Source organism: Prionailurus bengalensis, chromosome A1 (assembly GCF_016509475.1).
Source record: "Prionailurus bengalensis isolate Pbe53 chromosome A1, Fcat_Pben_1.1_paternal_pri, whole genome shotgun sequence".
Taxonomy (NCBI): domain Eukaryota; kingdom Metazoa; phylum Chordata; class Mammalia; order Carnivora; family Felidae; genus Prionailurus; species Prionailurus bengalensis.
Window position 1 is genome coordinate 179,006,699 of NC_057343.1, and position 20,720 is coordinate 179,027,418.

Genomic DNA, 20,720 nt, shown 5'->3' on the forward strand with positions numbered 1-20,720 from the left:
GTCACTTAGGCAGGCTATACATATTTAGCTTCTTTAATCTGGCCCCATAAGCCAGCCCTTCCATTCTCCTAAATCACTTGAGTTCTTTCCTCCAGGTTTCTGTCAATTTGTTTCCAGCCCTTCTGTAACACAGGGGGCTCGGGAAAGAGACGGGTTGGGGAGGGAGGATTTGCTCCTTCTGAGGGATAAGAACCCAACATTTGCTGAGGGCAGACCTTCTTCCTTAAAGTGCAAACTCCAAAACAGGCCAGGCCTCTGGAGGGCCATGAGCCCCGCTTGATGTCTACTAGCTTTCTCTCGTCTGCACACGTTTCAAGTCACTAATATTCTACTAGCAGCTCTCATTACGTGCTGGGCGCACACAGGCGACACGTGTGTTAAGTGCCTACTATGTGTCAGGTGCCCTGCTAGGGGCTTCTCCTTCCTTCTTCTCTCCCTCTTCATTTCTCATGCTTATTCGATGAATGCTCAAAGAATTACTGAGCTCCTACTATGTGCCAGGCACAGCACGGTGGCACAGAATTGAAATGTGGTCCTTGTGGCCTTAAGAAACTTGGGGCGCCTGGGTGGCGCAGTCAGTTAAGCGTCCGACTTCAGCCAGGTCACGATCTCGCGGTCTGTGAGTTCGAGCCCCGCGTCAGGCTCTGGGCTGATGGCTCAGAGCCTGGAGCCTGCTTCCGATTCTGTGTCTCCCTCTCTCTCTGCCCCTCCCCCGTTCATGCTGTCTCTCTCTGTCTTAAAAATAAATAAACGTTGAAAAAAAAATTAAAAAAAAAAAAAAGAAACTCATGGAGCCTAAGTATTTATCAATCTCTTATTGCCCACCCATCAAGTTGTTTCCTTCCAATCTTCAAGGGTCTCTGAGAAAGGGTCATCATGCACTTAACTCTAATTGACGCTTTTAGTTTCCCGAGTGAACTTCTTTGTCCTATCTAAAACTAGATGCCACATTAAGGATGGGCATTAACACAGCTCTTGCATAGGATTTTCTTTCTGGTGGTTCTCTCTGGGGCCTAAGAGAGTTCCCTCCAGGCCTTGCACTTCCCATCACTCCTTCTTAGCAGTTTACTTTACATGCCGTATTCACATGACCTCAACTAAGTATGCACTGAATGTTCCTCTTTTCCACAGTAGTGATGTTCCAAGTTATGGGGTAGGCTGAGGAGTGACAGAATGGGAAAGAGCTAAGGCAAGGAGTCTTGGCTACAGTCTTGGGGAGTCTGGGCATGAGACCACAGGAGGGACTAGTTCAACTACCTGATCCTGGGGGCCAGCTCCAGCAAGGTGCAGAATTGCCCTGGCTGAGTTGCTGGTATCTCTGAAGAGGTAAGGTAACTTTGCCAAGTAGCATCACTGGTATTCAAAGCCAGGTACGCTGACTGCACAGTCTGTCTGCTCTGATTGCTGTAAAGCAGAAAATCCTCAACGAATACAGAATGTGCAATTAGACAGCTCTGAAGGAGGACAGCATTTCGTCAAGTCTGAAAGCACTCAGTCTGTATCTTCCTAAGCATGACAAGGGATAAAGAATTAACATGCAAAAGTTCTTTTTGGTTGCAAAGCAGACAAAGTAGCAGTAACTCATGACAGGTCAGAGGATTAAGGAACTTTTACCTTGTTCTGCCAGCAGAAATCAGATTGTAATCAAATAAGAAGCTTTCTTTAACATACTACATGAGCTCATAGCCTCACCAAGTGGTTGCTGCTAGTTAAAAACTTTCCAACAGTTAAGACAGAAAATGAATACAAAAGTTCAGTTCACATCTCTAGCACACACATTATTAACCGTTCAAGTAGGTGAAAAACCAGTAATAACTGTAAAATCAATAAATCACACCATCATCAAGCTGACCCTCACTTTATACAGTGCCGTTCCTTCAAGAAACTCAAAGAGCTTCTCATACCATTCACAATGCCACTTGGGGAAATACAGGTGGGAGAAATGCCAGGAAAGAAGAGTAGGTGAAGGCCCTGGGAGGCCCTGATAACATAAAAACTGTCAGATCCAGAGACAACAAAGCCTTAGTTATTACATTCTAGGTATTGCTATTTACTGGCTGGGTGATGTTGGGGAAATTATTTCGCCTCTCTGAACCTCTACATTCTTGTCCCATATGGGCACTGTGGATTTCACTTGTTGATGTACTCGTTTTCCCAAGTTAAGAAAATAAACCATATTGGCCCTACCCTCCCACCAGAGTTGCTGTGAGATTCAGAAGAGGCTTTAGGTGTGAAGACATATAAATGGAAAGGGTCCTGGAGTTTCTTTTCATTCCTGCTGTTGCAAGACGATGCCTGGAGTACACAGGAAGAGTAAGTGAGGAAAAGTCTGTTTGGGGCCAAGAATCAGATCCACATTCACACCGTGCCCCCACCCAGGCCAGTGAGGGTTTGTGATCTTGAGAATGTGTGTCACACAAACTCTAAAACAGGCAGAACACGAGTGTGGGACCAGAAAGACCCAGGTAATCTGGCTGAAGTCACGGCCTTGGGATTTCCTGGAAAGGATGTTTTTCACATTTGTATACATGAACAGCAGGTATATGCTCTCCTTAGGGAGATAAAAAAGTTAACTGGTACCTGTATATTGTTTTTCAAATTTTCCCTATTTATTGAATACCTTCTCTGTGTTAGGTGAGTCTATACTCATTGGTTCACTTTGTCCTCACACTTCTGTGAGTCAAGAATCTTTTGGCTGTGAGGACAGCAACTACTATAGACAAAACTCAGACCTAAAAGGGGTGGCCTGAGGACCCCCAGACTAGACACTGCGGGCAGGCCTCTCAACAGCTGGGAACCACAGCCGGGAAGGCTGGTGCAATCTTTCTTAGCCTCTCTCTGGGGCTGCTGATCTCCTTCGAGATCCTCCCAGCATGTTGTTGCTTTTTTCTCTTGCTGTGAACTGGCTACTTCTCTGAGCACATAGCAGAGAATGGCTCTTGGTTTTTCAAGTCTTCATGTCAAGTAAAGACCAGAGGCTGACCAACATCCTCTAAATCCACGGGAGTTTCTAAGTCTGGGGAAGAGGACTCACTGAGCCAACCTGGGTCAAGTGCTTGCTTCTTATCTCATCAATTTTCAAAGGAAGGGCCCTTGGCTTAGGGATTTATAGCTGAATGAATGTTGTGCCCCCCCACCCCACCCCAGCCCGCCTTTGCACCCTCCAGCTCCACCAATCCTGTCTCTAGGTCATTTAAAAGTAATGTTGTTAAGAGCACAAGGTTCTGCTACTTATTAGCTGTATGATACCAAGTAAGCTCCCTGACTTCTTAAAGCTGCAATTAAAATACTTTGATTATAAAATGTAGAAAAGAGTATCTACCTCACAAAGTAGTGAAACTTTATAAATATAAATACAAATTATATAAATATATAAATATATTTATATATATTTAAGTACTTAGCACAGAGCCCAGCATATGATAATTATTTCTACTTCTTTTTCACCATAGTCATTCATCATCATCATCATCTGAGTCTGAGGTCGCTCTTCCCTAGTGACCTCTTAGGTCCTAGTGACCCTGCAGGAAATAAGCCTTCTATTATAGGATGGGGGGGAAAAATCTAGATCTTTAAGAAGGAGGTGTGGAAATTCTTTCACTTTGGAGTGGTATGATAAGGAAACACTTCCAACTCAAATCTTTTCTGGTCAAGATCATCAGCTTCTTTGTGATATCATACAAGTTTAGGATCCTTCTGGTGAGCCCCGGGATGGCTTGGGTGTGACACAGGAAGATTGTCTCAGTGTCATTTCACATGTCACAGAAACATGGCTTAGTGTATAAAGACTGACTTGTGTTACAACTTGGGAGTGCTATTCCTAAATGACTTGAGTGTGTGAAATATGGGTAAATGCTGCTACTTGGGCTGTGTTCACATAAAAAGGGAGGTTTCATCTACAGAACTTCTGAGAGCAGACAAAATCATCTCTTTAGAACACACATTGTGAGATACTTCCCCAGAGGTGGTGTCAGTATTTAATCTGTACATTAGTAATATTCCTTGCAGAGGCTTTAAAAAAGGATACATTTAGTGAACTTTTATTCTTAATTTACAACGATAGCGAATTATGCCGATCATCATTAACGGAGAGGCTAAAAGCCATCTTGCTTGCCATTTACCATATTGGGTGAGAGACTGTTATAAAGCATGACTGATTATTATTGGGCTCAATCTGTGTAAAACTGCATTTTTTCCCCATATAAAATGTTTTCTGTTTTACATGAGTGTGAAGGAAAAGGTATGGCCGTTGTTCATTTTGTACAACTCCTTTGCTATTCTGAGAACGTTTGCTGCAGACTAATAGCAAAACTGACTGTGCTAAACTGTAGATAAAAGAACGGTGACAGATTGCAGTCACTTTAATTCATAAAGAAAATACTTGGAGCCCCTGGGAATGCCAAATCAAGCCACCAGCACCCAGTGACTTCATGCTAAGTCACAAACTACATCATATATTTTAGTTTAAACACAAAGGCTAATGGGCATGTGACTTATTTATTTCAAGTTCTTCTTTATGAAGAGCTGGCTCTTTTTCTTTTTCTTTTTTTTTTTAGCTCTTTGGAAAACATTATACTTTCCCTATTCTATAAACATACAAATATAATTGTAAAATGACATCATTCTGTTTTCATTTAATTACCCCTGAAATGCTTTCTATTTAATATTCATTACTCAAAAGCTAATTTAAAAGAGAAAGAGATGCGACTTATTAAAAAAGATGTACTGTCATTCACAGCAATAGTTATCTAATATACAGAAGTTAATAAAGCAGATTAATCTACAAGTCCCTTTAAGCCATTCTTGAGTTTTGAACAACTGCCTCTTTGACCTTTCACCTTCATGCTGTGCACCAGTAGCAGGTGCCAGCTGTACAGAAATTATGGCTGCGCGTTTGAACGCAAAATCTTTTCTTACTTTGCTTCTGACCAGCAGCTGACCCTGTAGGAGTGATTGTTTCTGGTGCCGGCCTAAAGGCTACATAAACCAGTAGCAGATAAACAAAAGGCTACATATACCAGCTGCCTTGCCTAAGGGTACCGTCCTAGGCTGACACCTCCACTCCTTCTCCAGCGTCCCAAATTGCTTCTTGTTTGTTTCCATACATGCATTTCATCCTTGTTATATTGTGCAAGGGATGGGTGCAGGAGAAAACCCCCTAAAACAACAACAAAAAAACCGTCCCTTCCTTCGAACTTGACTTTTGAGTATTCCATGTCAAACTGTGTTATTATGATGCTAATCTAGGCCTGATTTAGCAACTTTAATAAGAGGCTAAACCCTCTTGTAATTAGATAATAAAATTTTATTATGTATTTTAATATTAAAAGTCTTAAAATCAAACTCTTCAAATCATACACTGGTACAGAACTAAGGTACTTAAATATCATAGCGCCAGAAAATGGGAACTTGAAAAAGCACATTGTGGCTAATTTTTCATTCTCAGAAATGTAAACATGGAATTCCTATGTGGTGGCAGGGAAAAAGCTCCAACACTCTTAATTATGTGCAGGGAAGAATGAATCTATTCAAGTATGAAGCACACTGTACCATTTCCAGCAACAGCGTGAGATGGCTTTGACAGTTATTTCTTGGATACAAATTACACAAGTATAAAAACAATCCCCATAATGATTAAATGCAGTTATGTACATAGGAGAATACCAGTGCAAATGGTAACATATTTAAATGGTTTTTCCTTCATTAAAAAAATTATATATGATATTAAACCATCAATCACTGCTGAGGCACAGGAGTTTAAATGTATTGTCACTGGTTGAAATAAATGACTTGGAGACTGAATTCTGGCTCACTCAATATGGTGTCTTTGCTGTTGCTTAGTCACCCAACTCTCTGCTGGTTTGGGCTACATCTGGTGGATTCCATCCCTTTCAATTAATAAGGCAAGTTATGCTATCAATGGATTACATCTTTAAACTGTGCTTAGAGGTAAAAAAAAAAACACATGTCCTAGTGAAAAAAAAAAAAAAAGCAAACCTAACCCTTCTCTGTTCCGTTAGCTGTTTGGAACAATATGTGAAGTGCTTATTCCTTTCTTCACCCATGTGTAGAATGAAATTTTCTTGTGGCATTCCAGCAGGATTATTATACAGTATATAATGGTATACTCTTATCTCAGCCCTACCATTTTGTTTGATTATGTAGTGATCTATGACTATGCTGGATTTGAAACATAAAGTCACCGCCTGCAGATTGTAATTCTGAAAATTAACTTTTGGGGGTTGGTTTTGCAGACGTTCATTGACTGTCACAAGGGTCAGGCTCTGCTAGATGCTGAGACATGCATCAAGCTGGATGTGATCTCTGGGGAAGAAAAGGTACTCTGTTAAAGACAGGTATGACAGTTCTGATCATAATTTGATGATTCATAAATCAAGAATAGGTTTTTATATGAACTGATTGGTCTTAAAATACTATTTGGGGGGTTATAGTTGAAATTGTCATTTGACAAATATTTCCATAACAAAAATTATAGCAAAATGTCAAAGATAGGGTATATGGCACAAAATGTGGACTAGAATCATCCTTCTAAAGATGATATCACAGATGCCATTTAAAAAAAAACATGAGCTGTGAGATCATGACCTGAGCCGAAGTCGGATGCTCAACCGACTGAGCCACCCAGGCACCCCTGTACTTTAATTTTCTAAACTGATCTTTAGGAGTTGTGGTCACAAATTCATCACTCTTAAGAGTTTTACTCCCTTGTGGGATTTTATTTTATTTTATTTTATTTTATTTTATTTTATTTTATTTTTTCCTTGTGGACTTTTATTATATGGCTGTTATCTAGACACTTTTGTCCAGTCCTGGTCCTCTCAGATATTTCTATTTGATCCTTAGTAATTAGACTGCGTGTGTACACACAAGCGTGCGTGCATGCGCGCGTGCACACACACACACACACACACACACACGCATATACTTGACCAAACTGAACTTTAATTCTTGCCTCAGACAAATATGGTTATTATGAAAATAAAAAAAAATGTTTGGGAGATGTTAACTGAGTTTCATTGGCTGTTTATTGCATCCATTCTGTATGCAAAGACACAACCTAAAAGTAAATAAATGCCCTCTTTAAGTCTGAGTAGAGACTTACGTACAGAATCAAATATATGAGCAAAATAACAGCATCCTTTTTAAACAACTACTCAAAAAAGTATGCTCCAAAAATTATCAAAACATCAGCAGTGCCACATGGGATGACTGTGAGAAAGACCGGGAATCATGCTTTGCACGATCTCCGTTCTGAAATTCTCTAGGATTACATAAAACATTGGTGGAAAACCGGTAACCAGACATCCAGTGCTGGCCTGCAGAGTGTTTTTATTTTCTTGTTTTTTTAAAAATTTTCAATCAGTGGCCAACATGAAAAAAACCCTGGATTTCTGGTTCTCTTTGGGTGGGGGTGGGTAATCTCTGTATAGCTGGCAACACTGGGTCCTACTTTCTTACAGGGCAAGAATAAGCTGGGACTATGTGGAGGCTGCCCCTGTTAGACAGGGATGTGTACACAACTTTGGTTTCTTTCCTGTCTACCTCATTCAAGTTCTCTGTGTGGCTCTGTAGGGCCTTAGTTTGTGAAACTCTGTAGAATGGAAAGGATAGGGAGAGCGATGCTCAAAGGTATTGGTTTGAGACTCACCAATGTAAGAAGCCCTTAAGAACAGCTAACGGTACCCAGTCATAGTAGTAGTAGAAGCTTCCTTTGGAAAAGAGAAGCTGTTTGTAACCAGAAAGGGATGAGAACTGGCACTCTATGCTGATGAGTCAGTAGTGAGAGTCAGGATGAAGCCTAGAGATGCATCGGGTATGGGGGACGGATATAAAGCACTTGTTGCTTCCCCACCTTCATTTCACAGCTGCCATATTGAGTCTGTCCTAGAAAAATCAGGTTAGAATGAACCTCAAGAGCTACCTCCAAGACATTAGAGAAAAGACACAGACGAACGTCATGAGACAGTTATACTGTTAGACTCTGACCTTCTCAAGGATATCTGTCCTACTCCATTTTATACTCTTGGGATCTGGCTATAGAATTAACGATAGGGTACAGGTATAGAGTAAGTTAGAGGAAGGTCTGTTCACTCTGCCGTGATGCTGGGAAGCACAAGGCTCTTCTGTACCAGCTGGCAAAGCCACCTCCCTCTCCCTTGCCCACTGCCTCTTTGGGTCACTGCCCATCTGTTTCATCCCGGCTGCAGCACAAAGTTGGGGTATAGGATGACTGCTCTAAATCACTCTACCTTAGGGATGGCCCCGGTGGGACTTACTGGAAGCTCAACTTGCCTGAGTGTAAGTGCTGAAAAAATATGTGCTACCTCTGATTAGTCGCTGCCAACAAACTATAGCTTTGCGGTTAAGCATGTCAACTCTGGAGTTCAATAGCCCCAAGTTTTAGCTTTTCCACTTACTATGTGTCACGTTGGGAAAAGTACCTAATCTTTCTGTACCTCAGTTTCTATAATTACAAAGTGGTGATCGTAATACTAGCACTTCACAGAGAAACGTGATGATTAAATCAGATTACGTGTGTATGTAAGCAGCTTGAGCTATTTCTTGCACACGGTAAGCACTTATATTTTGCCAGTAGTATTTTTTCCTAAAAATAAATACACAGGCCATGCACAGAACGCTGTGAAGAAGACCAAGATTGTGGCAGCATGTGCAAAAAACAATTCTGTCCTGAAATGTGAGTTCCTGTTTTATACTTTTGGTGTCTACTGACCTATGTCTGGCTTCCTTTAAGTGCTTTATAGCCACGTTGTCCTCTGGTCCAGTGGTGAATGTCCCTTCAGCATGGGGTTTTAGTTTCAATCTACTGCCATATTTTTGATAATAAAGTTGCAAATCAACCAGACTGAGTTAATGGGTCATGTGGAGGGCACCCTTTCTATTTAGGGTTCACTAGAAATGTCTTTGATAACATTAGAAAACCGGGCTAATTGTTTTTTAAGAGGCTGAGAGACATGAACGTACTTCATCTACTTAGGCGTTTCCCACTGTGAGGGTGTTGCTCAGGTTCCACAGGCCAAAATCTCATGAGTTAAATATGTGGCTACACTTTCTCCTCCTTAGTCTTAGGGAATGGAACCTTAAGTATGAAAGATGTCTTGTACAGTATGTCAAAATGTTGAGCAGAGTAGCATTTCAATCTAAACACAAAAATGAAAAAAGAGCAGATGATTTCCCTTTTGCTGTAATTCACTTTGGGATGCATGTCATGAAGAGCACTATACAAAAGCAATTTTCATTGATTGACTGACTGATTGAGGAAAAGGGTGAATGTTCTTTCAGCGTACATCCCTACTGAAGTATGATTCTTATAGCTCCTGACAGCTCTTCACAATTTGTAGTTAAATGCCAGGTTGCGGTCGGGGTGTGTGTGTGGGGGGGGGGGGGGGGGGGGGGTGTGCGCAGGAGAAGAAGAGAGATAAAATCATAATTAGAACTCTTTTTGGGTTTTTATTATAGCTGACTTGTGCCAAATAGTTACATAGATAAGGGTGAAATAAATTCAAATCTAAATGTTCTAATTGTTCCTTTCAATGTATTTAGATTTTACAGAATATAATTGTTAAAAATACCCTGTTAATGAGTTAGCTGCATGATCTAATCAGTGATGCTGACAACCACATGGCCACATAGTTCTTGTTCTACTTCTGTGGAAGGCGCTACTCTTTCTAGAACAATTAGTTTTAACTGAAATTCTGATGTAGAGAAGCACTCATCATCAGTGTCCTAGTCTTATAATTTGAAAAAGAATCAGTCACACTTCTGAACTGCCCTCTAATTCTACAAAACATGCTCCTGCATTTAGTGATCTGGGCAAATCTTTCACTCTGTGATATAACTGAACGAGTGCTGATCTTCGGCTTACGTATGCAAACACTTAACACGCCCAGAGATAACACTAAAAACATTTCACACACGAATTTAATCTTCCAAATATTGTAGCAGATCTGTGCCTAATCACTGTTACTATTGACCTGTCCTTAAAGTTTTCTTTCTTTTTTATTTTTATTTTTTTATTTGAAAGAGAGAGAGCGCATATATGCGCACTGGGGAGAGGCAGAAGGAGAGAGAAAGAATCCCATGCAGGCTCCATGCTTAGAGCAGAGCCCAACGTGGGGCTCAATCCCTCCAACCTGGGATCATGACCTGGGCCAAAATCAAGTGTTGGACGTTCAACCAACTGAACCACCCAGGCGCCCGTAGTTTATTGTGCTAATGGCATAAAAATACATGGGGAGTTTTTTCCTTAATAATGTTGTTAAGTCCAAGGAATGCTGGTGAGACAGTAATCTTATTTGAAATAGATTCACTTAATTACAGTGGATCCTCAAGTGGACTAAATTTAATGCTAGCAAAGTTAGATTTGTTTACAGATTATGGACAATAGCTTATTTGGAGAATATTTTTAAAAACATTGAGAGGGTGCCTGGGTGACTCGGTTAAGTGTCAGGCTTTTTATTTCAGCTCAAGTCATGATCTCATGATGGTGAGATCGAGCCCTGCATCGGGGCTCTGCTCTCAGTGTGGAGCCTGCCTAAGATTCTCTCTCTCCCTCTCTCTCTGCTCCTCTCTCACTCTCTCTCACTCTAAGATAAAAAATTAAAATTTTTTGGGGCGCCTGGGTGGCTCAGTCAGTTAAACGTCCAACTTCGGCTCAGGTCATGATCTCACGATTTGTGGGTTTGAGCCCTGTGTTGGGTTCTGTGCTGACAGCTCAGAGCCTGGAGCCTGCTTCTGATTCTGTGTCTGCCTCTCTCTCTCTCTCTGCCCCTCCCCCACTCAAGGTCTGTCTTTGTCTCTCTCTCAAAAATTAATAAAACATAAAAATTTTTTTTTCAAATAATAGATACTAAAACTATCAGCTCCTGAACCATGTACCATCTCACAAGAGGCATAACAACTTCCCTATTCCTCAGATTCCATATGTAAAGTGAGAACTCTTCTAAAATAATCTTCAAATTCTAACTTTCTGTGAATCGGTTAACAATCATAGAAAAATTCTTCATATGAAAATAGTATTCCTCTTATACACTAGAAACGTCATTGGTTCATATATCCTTGGTGTTTTATAAAGAAACCAAGGCAGGCTGCATTTAGTGATATTATAGTAATATAATAGTATATAATAGTAATATACCTGGGTGGCTCAGTCGGTTAAGCATCTGACTTCCACTCTGGTCATGAGCTCGCAGTTTGTGATTTCGAGCCCCGCATCAAGCTCTAGTGCGGACAGCTCAGAGCCTGGAGCCTGCTTCAGATTCTGTGTCTCCCTTACTCTGCCCCTCCCCCATTCATGCTCTGTGTCTCTCTTTCAGAAAATGTAAATAAACATTAAATTTTTTTTAAATTAAAAAATAAGGACACTGAGGCTCTATAGTCACATAACAGATCATGATAAGCACATTTCCAGGTGCAAGGCATTTACAATGTGCTTCCTAGGCTGGTAGGCACAAATCGAAAGGTCTATGAGGATATTGGAAAACCATTTATGTGGGTTCCTGCTTCATTTGCTATGGAAGCTTGAGGAGATAACTTTTACAATTTGGAATGGACACTCATCGTGCAGTTATGCTTCCAGCAATATACATCCAGGTTGGGGGGAAAACAGTTCAAACTGGTAAATAATTGCAGTATCATTGCATCAGTTTAGTTTAAAGAGGTGACAAGCCCTCTCTAAACTCCAAGCACAATTAGTCATTAGGGTCTAGTTTTTCAGCACTGTTAAGCAATTTGTAACCCATTCCTTTTAATAGGGTTAGGCATTACTTAACCGACACAGATGCCTTGAAAACTGAAACCTCGAGTTATAAAGCAGCCACCTTGTTCATTACCTTCAGTGATAGGCAAATCATCTATAAAAACAGCATTTAATGGGCAACCAATGAATAATCAATGGCTCACTTTTCATCTGAGTGTGAAAATGAGAATAATCTAATACAAAGTCCCTCTGGTAAGATGCTGAAATCTCGAGTTCTGCTGCTCTTCAGGGCTGATTTATAAGGTCTTGGAAAGCTGATGTAAACAGATGATCAATGGGACCCATCCTTGCTCATAATAACCCCCAACTGGCCCACTCCCTCTTTTCCAAGTCCATCCCTTCAGGCTATTAGCTCTGTCCGGCTAATTCTTCCCACTACTCCTGCCTGCTGCTTTTACTCCGGCCATCCGTTCAGTCCAGCCGACTCAGAAGTAATTTTATACGCAGCAGAGAGCGGGTAGAATTGATTTTTCACTCAGTGCTCAGTTCCCATCTGAATAATTATCAATTTTACTGCCTCATAAAGGGCAGAGTCAAAATTTCAAATCAATTCAAAAGAGCTTTTGAGACGACAGAAATTGTGCATAAGAATAGAGGTCAAAGTTGTCAGTGACCTAAGGAGGTGATGTCAGATATTACTATACCCAATAGTTGACATCAGAGGCACTCAAGATGATATAACCTAGTGCTAATGCAAATCATATTTATGCTGACTACCAGAGACCAGTCATTAATATTTAAAATGCTATCTGAAAGCCTGCATTCCAAATAAATAGAATGTATTCTGCTGTTAATAAAGATATATCACTACTTAGTCATATGCTATAAAATAAAGGATTACCAAGTATTATTAACACACAGAAATTACTTAAACCAACAAACACATGGTAATTCTGAGTAAAGACAAACTTGATGGTGTCCTGTACAACCACATCACTTGCTCTGCACAGTCTGATGGTATTTGTCTGGAATCACAGCCTATTGATTTTGGTAAAATTTTCTGCCAACTTAAAAGTTTCTGCCAAAGTTTATGAGACAATATTGTGATCAGGCTCAGTGCTGGCAGGAGGGATTTGATGGTGGACTTGTCATTTGCCATGGTGGGGTGGGGGGCTGGGTCTGATTCCTGGCCAATTCATGGGTATTTATTTTCTCCACTGGCGGCATGCTCTCAGTCTGTGGTTCTCAACCTTCTCCTTGCAAAACACTGGAGGGCCAGGACACCCCCAACAGTACCACAGGTTACTGCAGCTGGGGAGGTGGGGAAGGGGGAAGGAGAGGTACATTCTTGATAGAAAGTATATTTTGAGGGGCACCTCGTGTATATATATATGTGTGTGTGTGTGTGTATGTGTGTATATATATATATATACGGTTCAGTTGGTTAAGTGTCTGACTCTTGGTTTCGGCTCCGGTCATGATCGCGTGGTGGGTGATTGGAGCCCCACACTGGGCTCTGCACTGATGGTGTGGAGCCTGCTGAGGATTCTCTCTCTCCCCCTCTCTTTCTGCCCCTCCCTTGGTTGCATGTGCAGGAGAACACTGTCTCTCTCAAAATAAATAAGTTAATTTAAAAAAATGTATATCTTGTAATGGCATTTCTGATGAACATGAGATCTTATCCCCACCACTAGGCCCTTGAGAATCAATGGTATAAGTGATAAGGGTTTCGACCCAGACGAACCTTGTTTCAATTCCACTTTCCAGTTGATCTCTCTGCATCTCAATTTGTTCATCTGTAAAATGGGGATGCCGATATCTACATTTCAGGGTTGTTGTGGGGGTGTAAATGAGAAGAGTTCTCTGAAAGTCCTCTCCTCGTGTGTCAAGCTCTGTCACCACTATATTAATCAAATTATTCATATAATTTGATTATTCATATAATTTGTTACCTAGTAACTAACCCATCATCTCTGTCCCACGTGACAGAAACTTTTTAAGGAAAGAAATTATGTCTTATGAATCTCAGTGGCTCTTGTACCTTGTACACAGAAAGTCCTCACTACGTGTGCTACCTTCCTCTTCTCTTTACCATATCACCAACATGTCGTAACAATTCCAGGATCATAACCAAGTATTTACAGGCATACAGCACTTTGTTTAGTTACACAAAATCTTAATTACACACCTCCCCACAAGGAAAATAACAGGTTACTGAGACATCACCAAAAGTAAGTTTATATAACTTAATTTGCATATTAGTAAAAAAATGACACCCAGGAAGAAAACCTCTTCCATGGCCAGCCCATTCTATGTTCATCATTTCTTCACTCAGAGTGACGCTTTCCGTTGGTGGCACGTGCCTTGTTTAACAAGGCTGGTAACCTTGTTAAAGTGTTTACATTTGCAAACCACAAACTATTATGAAGATAATTTGGCAAAATGAAACAAGTGGAAGAGGTATACAGCATCATTTCCAAAGTCAGTAGAACGGGAGAACATCAGAGTGATGGTATCTCCATAGAAAAATGGCATCATTCTCTTTGAAATATTTCTGGCACGTGTTATTTATTTTTATGCATGCTGTTACTGTGATTTGCATAAGTGAGTTTTCAAAAAACACTATTAAACTTGGACCTAACTCATAGTAGCCAGTCAGAAAACACATCTGAAAATAAAGAACTTGTGGCTTTATTCCTTTTACTTAAATGCTCTTGGGAATATGACCTACCTGAACTTTTCTTATCTTAAATAAGAAGAATACCAACTGTAGTATGATGAACCGAAAGTTCTCACCAAGTTGCCTGGCATACAGAGTACTCACAGGCAAACTTTAGAAGACTTAGAGGCTCCAGGAAAGAAAGCAGAGGTTGACTGTTTCCAGTTCTGGCTTTGCTTTTTATTGCTCTCAGGCCTCTGAAAGAGCTATCCTTTTTTTGCATCCTAGCTTCGCTGGGGTAAGATGAAAGACGTAGAGAGATTTCTTGAGGGTGAGCTAGTGTGCTACCCTACCTTGCGGGAAAATACTCCTAGAGAGTAACTGGTAAAGGGTCTTGGCCAGGACCATTTGTTCTAAGAGATATTCAGGGTCTAGGCTTCTGGGAAACTGTTTCTTAAGTCAGGTGACCGACCACCAGTTACCTGCTGTAGGACATCTGGATTTTGCTGCATAAAATGTAAGAGTCTCTGACCGGCCTGGGTGGCCTCTCTGCATCGAAGTGGCTTCTTGCCCTCTTTTGCTATGTGCTTGAAGAGGTAGGTGACGATGTAGTCTAAACTGGTACAGCAGCTGGAGGAGACAACTGTATCTGTACGAACAATAAATGAGAATTCCTTCGCATTACTAAGTGAGTTTTCATCTGATTAATTATAATGCCTCCGATTAAAAAAACCACTTTCTGGTTTCAAAGCACTTTTATCAAATTGTAAAACTCCTTGAGGGCAGGGATTTTACCTTGCTTATCTCTTTGAACCCAGTGTCTACTACAAGACCTGGTATAGAGACTTGTTAGTTAAGTAACTGACTCCTGGATTGAATTGGACAGAATTTTCCATTTGTGACCTCAACGATCGTCTGTTCAACTCAAGTGACTTTATTAAACGTCTGTTGGTGCAAAGTGCTCTGCTGCAGAGGAAACAGGGTGTGGACTTGGTGCAAAATGCTCTCTTTCAGGGGAAACCTCTACCCTGGTCAAAGAGCTTGTGATTCAGTACAGAAGTCACTGCTGCTCAGTGCTAGCCAAAAATGAGCGACACACTGCTGGGCGGATTTTGAGGAAGACATCACATTTGGATGGGGATCAAAAAGACTTTACGAAGGAGACAGAACCTAGGACGGGCTTGGGAAAGTTATTTCAGTTAGATATAAGGAAGGACATTTTTCAGGTAGAGAGATTCACACAATGTGCACAGTGTGGTGGGAAGTTAGGGATTTTGGAGTCAGACAGCTCTGGTTTCAAATCTCATCTTTTCTAATGACTTGCTATGTTGTTACTCTGAAAGAACCAGTTAACCTTTCTCAGCATTTGTAAAATAACTTGCAGAGTTGAATGAGAAGAAAACAACTAGAAAGTCTCAGAATAAAAACAGCTGATATTTACTGACAGTTTACTGTGTTAGTTACACAAATTATTGTGCATCCTCACAATAGCTCTGTGATGGTAACTGTTATTATCTCCATTTACAGGCAAGAATAGTGAGGGATTAAATGACATGTCCAATGCCACACGGCTGGATGACTGTGGAGCCACTGTCTGAAAATAAACAAGGAGCTAAGGTTCTAGATTTATACTTTTAACCATGAAAATTAATATACATTAAACAAAATCAGGTTTTAAGCAAAAATACATGTAACCATCAAACACTTTCTTAAAACACAATGGATTCAAAAGATGACAATTACTACCAGTTTGCCCTCATGTTGAAGAGGAGGGTATATTCAGGGAGTAGGACTTTTGGGATGAGTGAAAGAATATATAGGGAGTCATAAGAGAGAAGGCTGACAAAGTAGGTTGGTGTCTTCCTTGAGGGCATCCAATAGTGAGCTGGGACAGTACATTTAATTTGAAAGACAACAGAGGTGTTATTAAAGGCTTCTTTTTTAAAGCAAGCAAGTGACATGATGTAGCAACCATTTATTGACTATCTACTTTGTACATTAGGGTTATTATTCACTTACTTCTAACAATTACTTTGTATATAGTAAGTGTTGTTATTTGCATTTTTCAGTAAGAAAAATGAATTTCGGAGATAAAGAGCTTATCCAACAAAGTTCATGGTTCTGATTCATAGAATGACACTGCCCAGATTTTCTGGCCAAAGGTAATAATGTACGGACACGATCCTGGGGGAGTTTATGATCAGTAACAGAAGTGACAAGAGGAACAGTTAAAAACATTCAAAAATGGCAAAAATGGTAAATGCAGATGAGGAAAGCAGACAGGGAGAGTAGGGCTGGGAACCAGCAGATTATAAACTTCCTAAGGCAGTCATTAATTTCTTATTCATTTTATGAATCTCTGAGGTTTTGAGACACACGTGCCTTTCCTAGATTAGAGGTGCAATGTTAGTAGGCAAAGCGAGTCTGAGGAAGGTTTTATAGGTCTTGAGTTGTATTTAGTAATAATACCTAGAATGACAGAACACCACAGTTTACAAACTCTTTCATATAAATTGTTTTGGAGAGAAATGGCATAAGAAATAGAAAGAGGTAGGCTTGGTGGAAAGTTCTGACATACAGATAGATAAATGCATTTAAAACAGAGGATAACAGGGGCGCCTGGGTGGCTCAGTCAGTTAAGTGTCCAACTCTTGATTTTGGCTCAGGTCATGATCTCACAGGTTTATGAGATTTAGTCCTGTGCCAGGCTCTGTGCTGTCAGCATAGAGCCTGCTTGGGATTCTCTCTCTCCCTCTCTTTCTGCCCCTCCCTCCCTGTCTCTTTCTCAAAGTAAATTAATAAACTTTAAAAGTAAATAAAAAAATAAAATAGAGGATAATAGTAGTTGGTGCAGGATCAGTAGGGGTTGAATGAAGGTCTACAAGATGGGAATGGACAATAGTTTAGGGAAACCATAGCGCTATGGAAGCTATATATACAAGCAAATTGTGGCGCTATATTTTCCTCTTAAGAAAGGGGCTCTTTTTCTCCCAAAATCAGGGCATTTGATTGATGGAGTAATCGTTTATCTCTCCCCACTATCTGGGTTGCTGTGCAGAAAAGGAAGATTAGATTTTATAATTCCAGGAGGTAGTATAATGTAGTGGAAAAGATCTAGGCCTAAGAATCAGGTACAGACTGGTTGAGCTCGGTTGCTTTTCTCTTTTCCTTCACATTTCTACTTTTGACGTCCCAATCATGAAAGTAAATGGATTAAGTAACTTAATATCTACAAAAGGAAGCGAGCAGGAAATAGATATGGTTTCCCTCACCAGTAAAGAGCAATATGCTATCAATCATACAAAAATTATAAAGACTTTACATAGATTTGGTGACCGCATGCCATGCAGGTTGCATTAAAAGGTTCCAATCTACTGAGTCAGCTATGAAAAAGCCAGGTAAACACTTTAGACATGAAGGTTGGAACATATATCCTTGCAATAAAAGCAAGAAGAAGAGATTCCATTATGGCTGATTTATGGTTGGGGACTTTGAAATGGATAAATGTTATTTTAGGGTAGATTGAAAGGTGTAGAATCATAAGGATCAAGGGCCGTTTGATCAAAAACAGAATGAATAGTGCTAAGGACTATGTATTATTATTGGTTTTCTTTATTTGCAGCTCAAGCTATCATGTGAGATTCAAATAATGAAACTCTCCTGACATAAAAGGATGGGCAGAAGTCATGAATTTTCATATTTTGTCCTGGTTCTTGGTATTCAGAATTGTTAAATTTTTTAATATGTTTTATTTATTTTTTTGAGAGAGCACAAGTCGGGGCGTGAGAGAGAGGGGGGCAGAGGATCTGAAGTAGGCTCTGCCCTGACAGCAGCAAGCCTGATGGAGGGCTTGAACTCATAAACCGCAAGATCAGGACCTGAGCCGAAGTCTGACACTTAACCGAATTAGCTACCCAGGAGTCCCAGTATTCAGAATCTTTTAAAAGGATTCATTCGGGGCACCTGAATGGCTCAGCCTGTTGAACATCTGACTTCAGCTCAGGTCATGATCTCATGGTTTATGGGTTTGAGCGCCACATCAGGCTCTGTGCTGACAGCTCAGAGCCTGGAGCCTGCTTCGGATTGTGTCTCCATCTCTCTCTGCCCCTCCCCCACTTGCGCGCGCGCTCTCTCTCTCTCTCTCTCTCTCTCTCAAAAATAAGTAAACATTAAAAAAAAATGACCAGGGGCGCCTGGGTGGCGCAGTCGGTTAAGTGTCCGGCTTCAGCCAGGTCACGATCTCACGGTCCGTGAGTTCGAGCCCCGCGTCGGGCTCTGGGCTGACGGCTCGGAGCCTGGAGCCTGTTTCCGATTCTGTGTCTCCCTCTCTCCCTGCCCCTCCCCCGTTCATGCTCTGTCTCTCTCTGTCCCCCCCCCCCCAAAAAAAAAAAAAAAGACCAAAAAAAAAAAAAGGATTTATCTGCAATGTAGACAATTAAAAAAATTTTTTTAATGTTTATTTATTTTTGAGAGACAGAGAGAGACAGCATGAGCAGGAGAGGGGCAGAGAGAGAGAGAGAGAGGGAGGGAGACCCAGAATACAAAGCAGGCTCCAGGCTCTGAGCTGTCAGCACAGAGCCCGACGTGGGGCTTGAACTCATGAGCCCTGAGATCATGACCTGAGCTGAAGTTGGACTACAATGTAGACAATTTTAGACACAATGTTTAAGTCGAATGGTCACTTTGTTCTCTCTAGCAACTTGTTGTTTGGCATTAAAACCAAATGCTCCTTTTCTCCTGCAACCGGTCTCCAAAGGAAGCACATGCATCATTAATAAGCCTCCTGTTCACTAGGACCCATCATGGAAAACTGTTCTGAAAAGTTAATTGTAGGGGCGCCTGGGTGGCGCACTTGGTTAAGCGTCCGACTTCAGCCAGGTCACGATCTAGTGGTCCGTGAGTTCGAGCCCCGCGTCGGGCTCTGGGCTGATGGCTCAGAGCCTGGAGCCTGTTTCTGATTCTGTGTCTCCCTCTCTCTCTGCCCCTCCCCCGTTCATGCTCTGTCTCTCTCTGTCCCAAAAATAAATAAACGTTGAAAAAAAAAATTAAAAAAAAAAGTTAACTGTATAAGAAAGAGTTGCTTGACTGAGTCAGGAGAATAATAATGGGGCTGAGCTAAAATTTGGCTTTGGCTCAAAATTTCTCACCATGGCAGAAGAGAGGAAGGAGGTCTTAGAAAAATTCAGTGTGAAAGGCAATTTCAGAAACGAAAGGCCTGTCTGGGTGGTGCGCAGTTTTGGAAATAGGTGGCTCTGGATTTGAATCTGTATTTTCTAGATGTTTAACTTCATGGAGCTTTAATTTGCAACTCTGTAAAATGTGCTCAATACCACCTATTTTGCAAGGTCTTGTGAGAAATTAGTAAAGTGTGTAAAGATTAACATAGTGCTCAACACACAGTAGGCTTCCCCCTTTTCACTTCCCATCTGTTTTCCTGGCAGTTTCAGTCCCTTAAATACAAAGCCCATCATTTTGTTTGGCAAACTCATAGCTAGCTGTCTTCTACTTTTAGCATGTTTTTGGTGGGAGAAACTAGTGTACAAGGTCTCTAAGTTTCTAAATATTTCCTGAATGTCTTGTTTCCATGTTATATTCATACCACTTAATCTAATTCAAGAATGTGTTCAAAATAACAACATATTCTATTCATAATGAACATTTTATTAATAGTGGCCTTGATGAGGAAAGGTCTGGTGGCTTCCAGTTGGTTCAAATTTTCACTTGTCCTCACAATTTGTTTTTGCCTTTTGTGCTATCTTTTACTTCCTGGAATGACCCTCACTGCTGCCCCAGCTAATCTTCAGAGGCCTTCCCTGATCACTTCTAAAGAAGCCACATTTGATCATTCTCCAGTCATTATCCCATTTTAAGTCTTTGTTTAGCACTTGCAATGACTTGACTTTTTCTTGTGTGTGTGCGTGCGTGTGCGTGTTTGTGTGTGTGTGTGTGTGTGTGTGTGGTCATTTATTTATTGTTTATCTTTTCCCTCTAGAGTAAAAGCTTCACATCAGCAGGGACCTTCTCTGTTTTGTCCCCTTTAGTACTGCCAAGTACATAGTATGTGCATAATTGGTACTTACTGAATGAATGACTTGAGTGTCACTATTATTAAGAGCAGCTTTTTGTAAGTTCTGCACTTGGTCTCTATATGTAAGAGAATGGTTTCTATATGTAAGAGTGTGGTGGGGGGTGATGGTGGCTGGGTAATAAAAAGATAGAAAATAGGGGCACCTGGGTGGCTCATTTGGTTAAGCATTTGACTCTTGGTTTCAGCTCAGGTCATGATCTCACAGTTTTGTGACTGCAAGCCCTGGGTCAGGCTTC

General features: G+C 40.8%; 1 protein-coding gene across 5 annotated transcripts in view; it reads right to left on the reverse strand.

Annotated features, from left to right (window-relative positions):
- Positions 1 to 20,720, reverse strand: part of RANBP17 (RAN binding protein 17) — a 333,056-nt gene that overhangs the window by 14,574 nt on the left and 297,762 nt on the right. For 4 of the 5 annotated variants that reach the window (XM_043596086.1, XM_043596085.1, XM_043596083.1 and 1 more), the window contains one exon: positions 14,879 to 15,045. In XM_043596086.1, coding sequence (XP_043452021.1) covers positions 14,879 to 15,045 — 167 coding nt within the window. Of the gene's footprint in view, positions 1 to 14,878; positions 15,046 to 20,720 lie in introns of those variants that run through there. The other variant, XM_043596087.1, reaches the window with a different exon arrangement.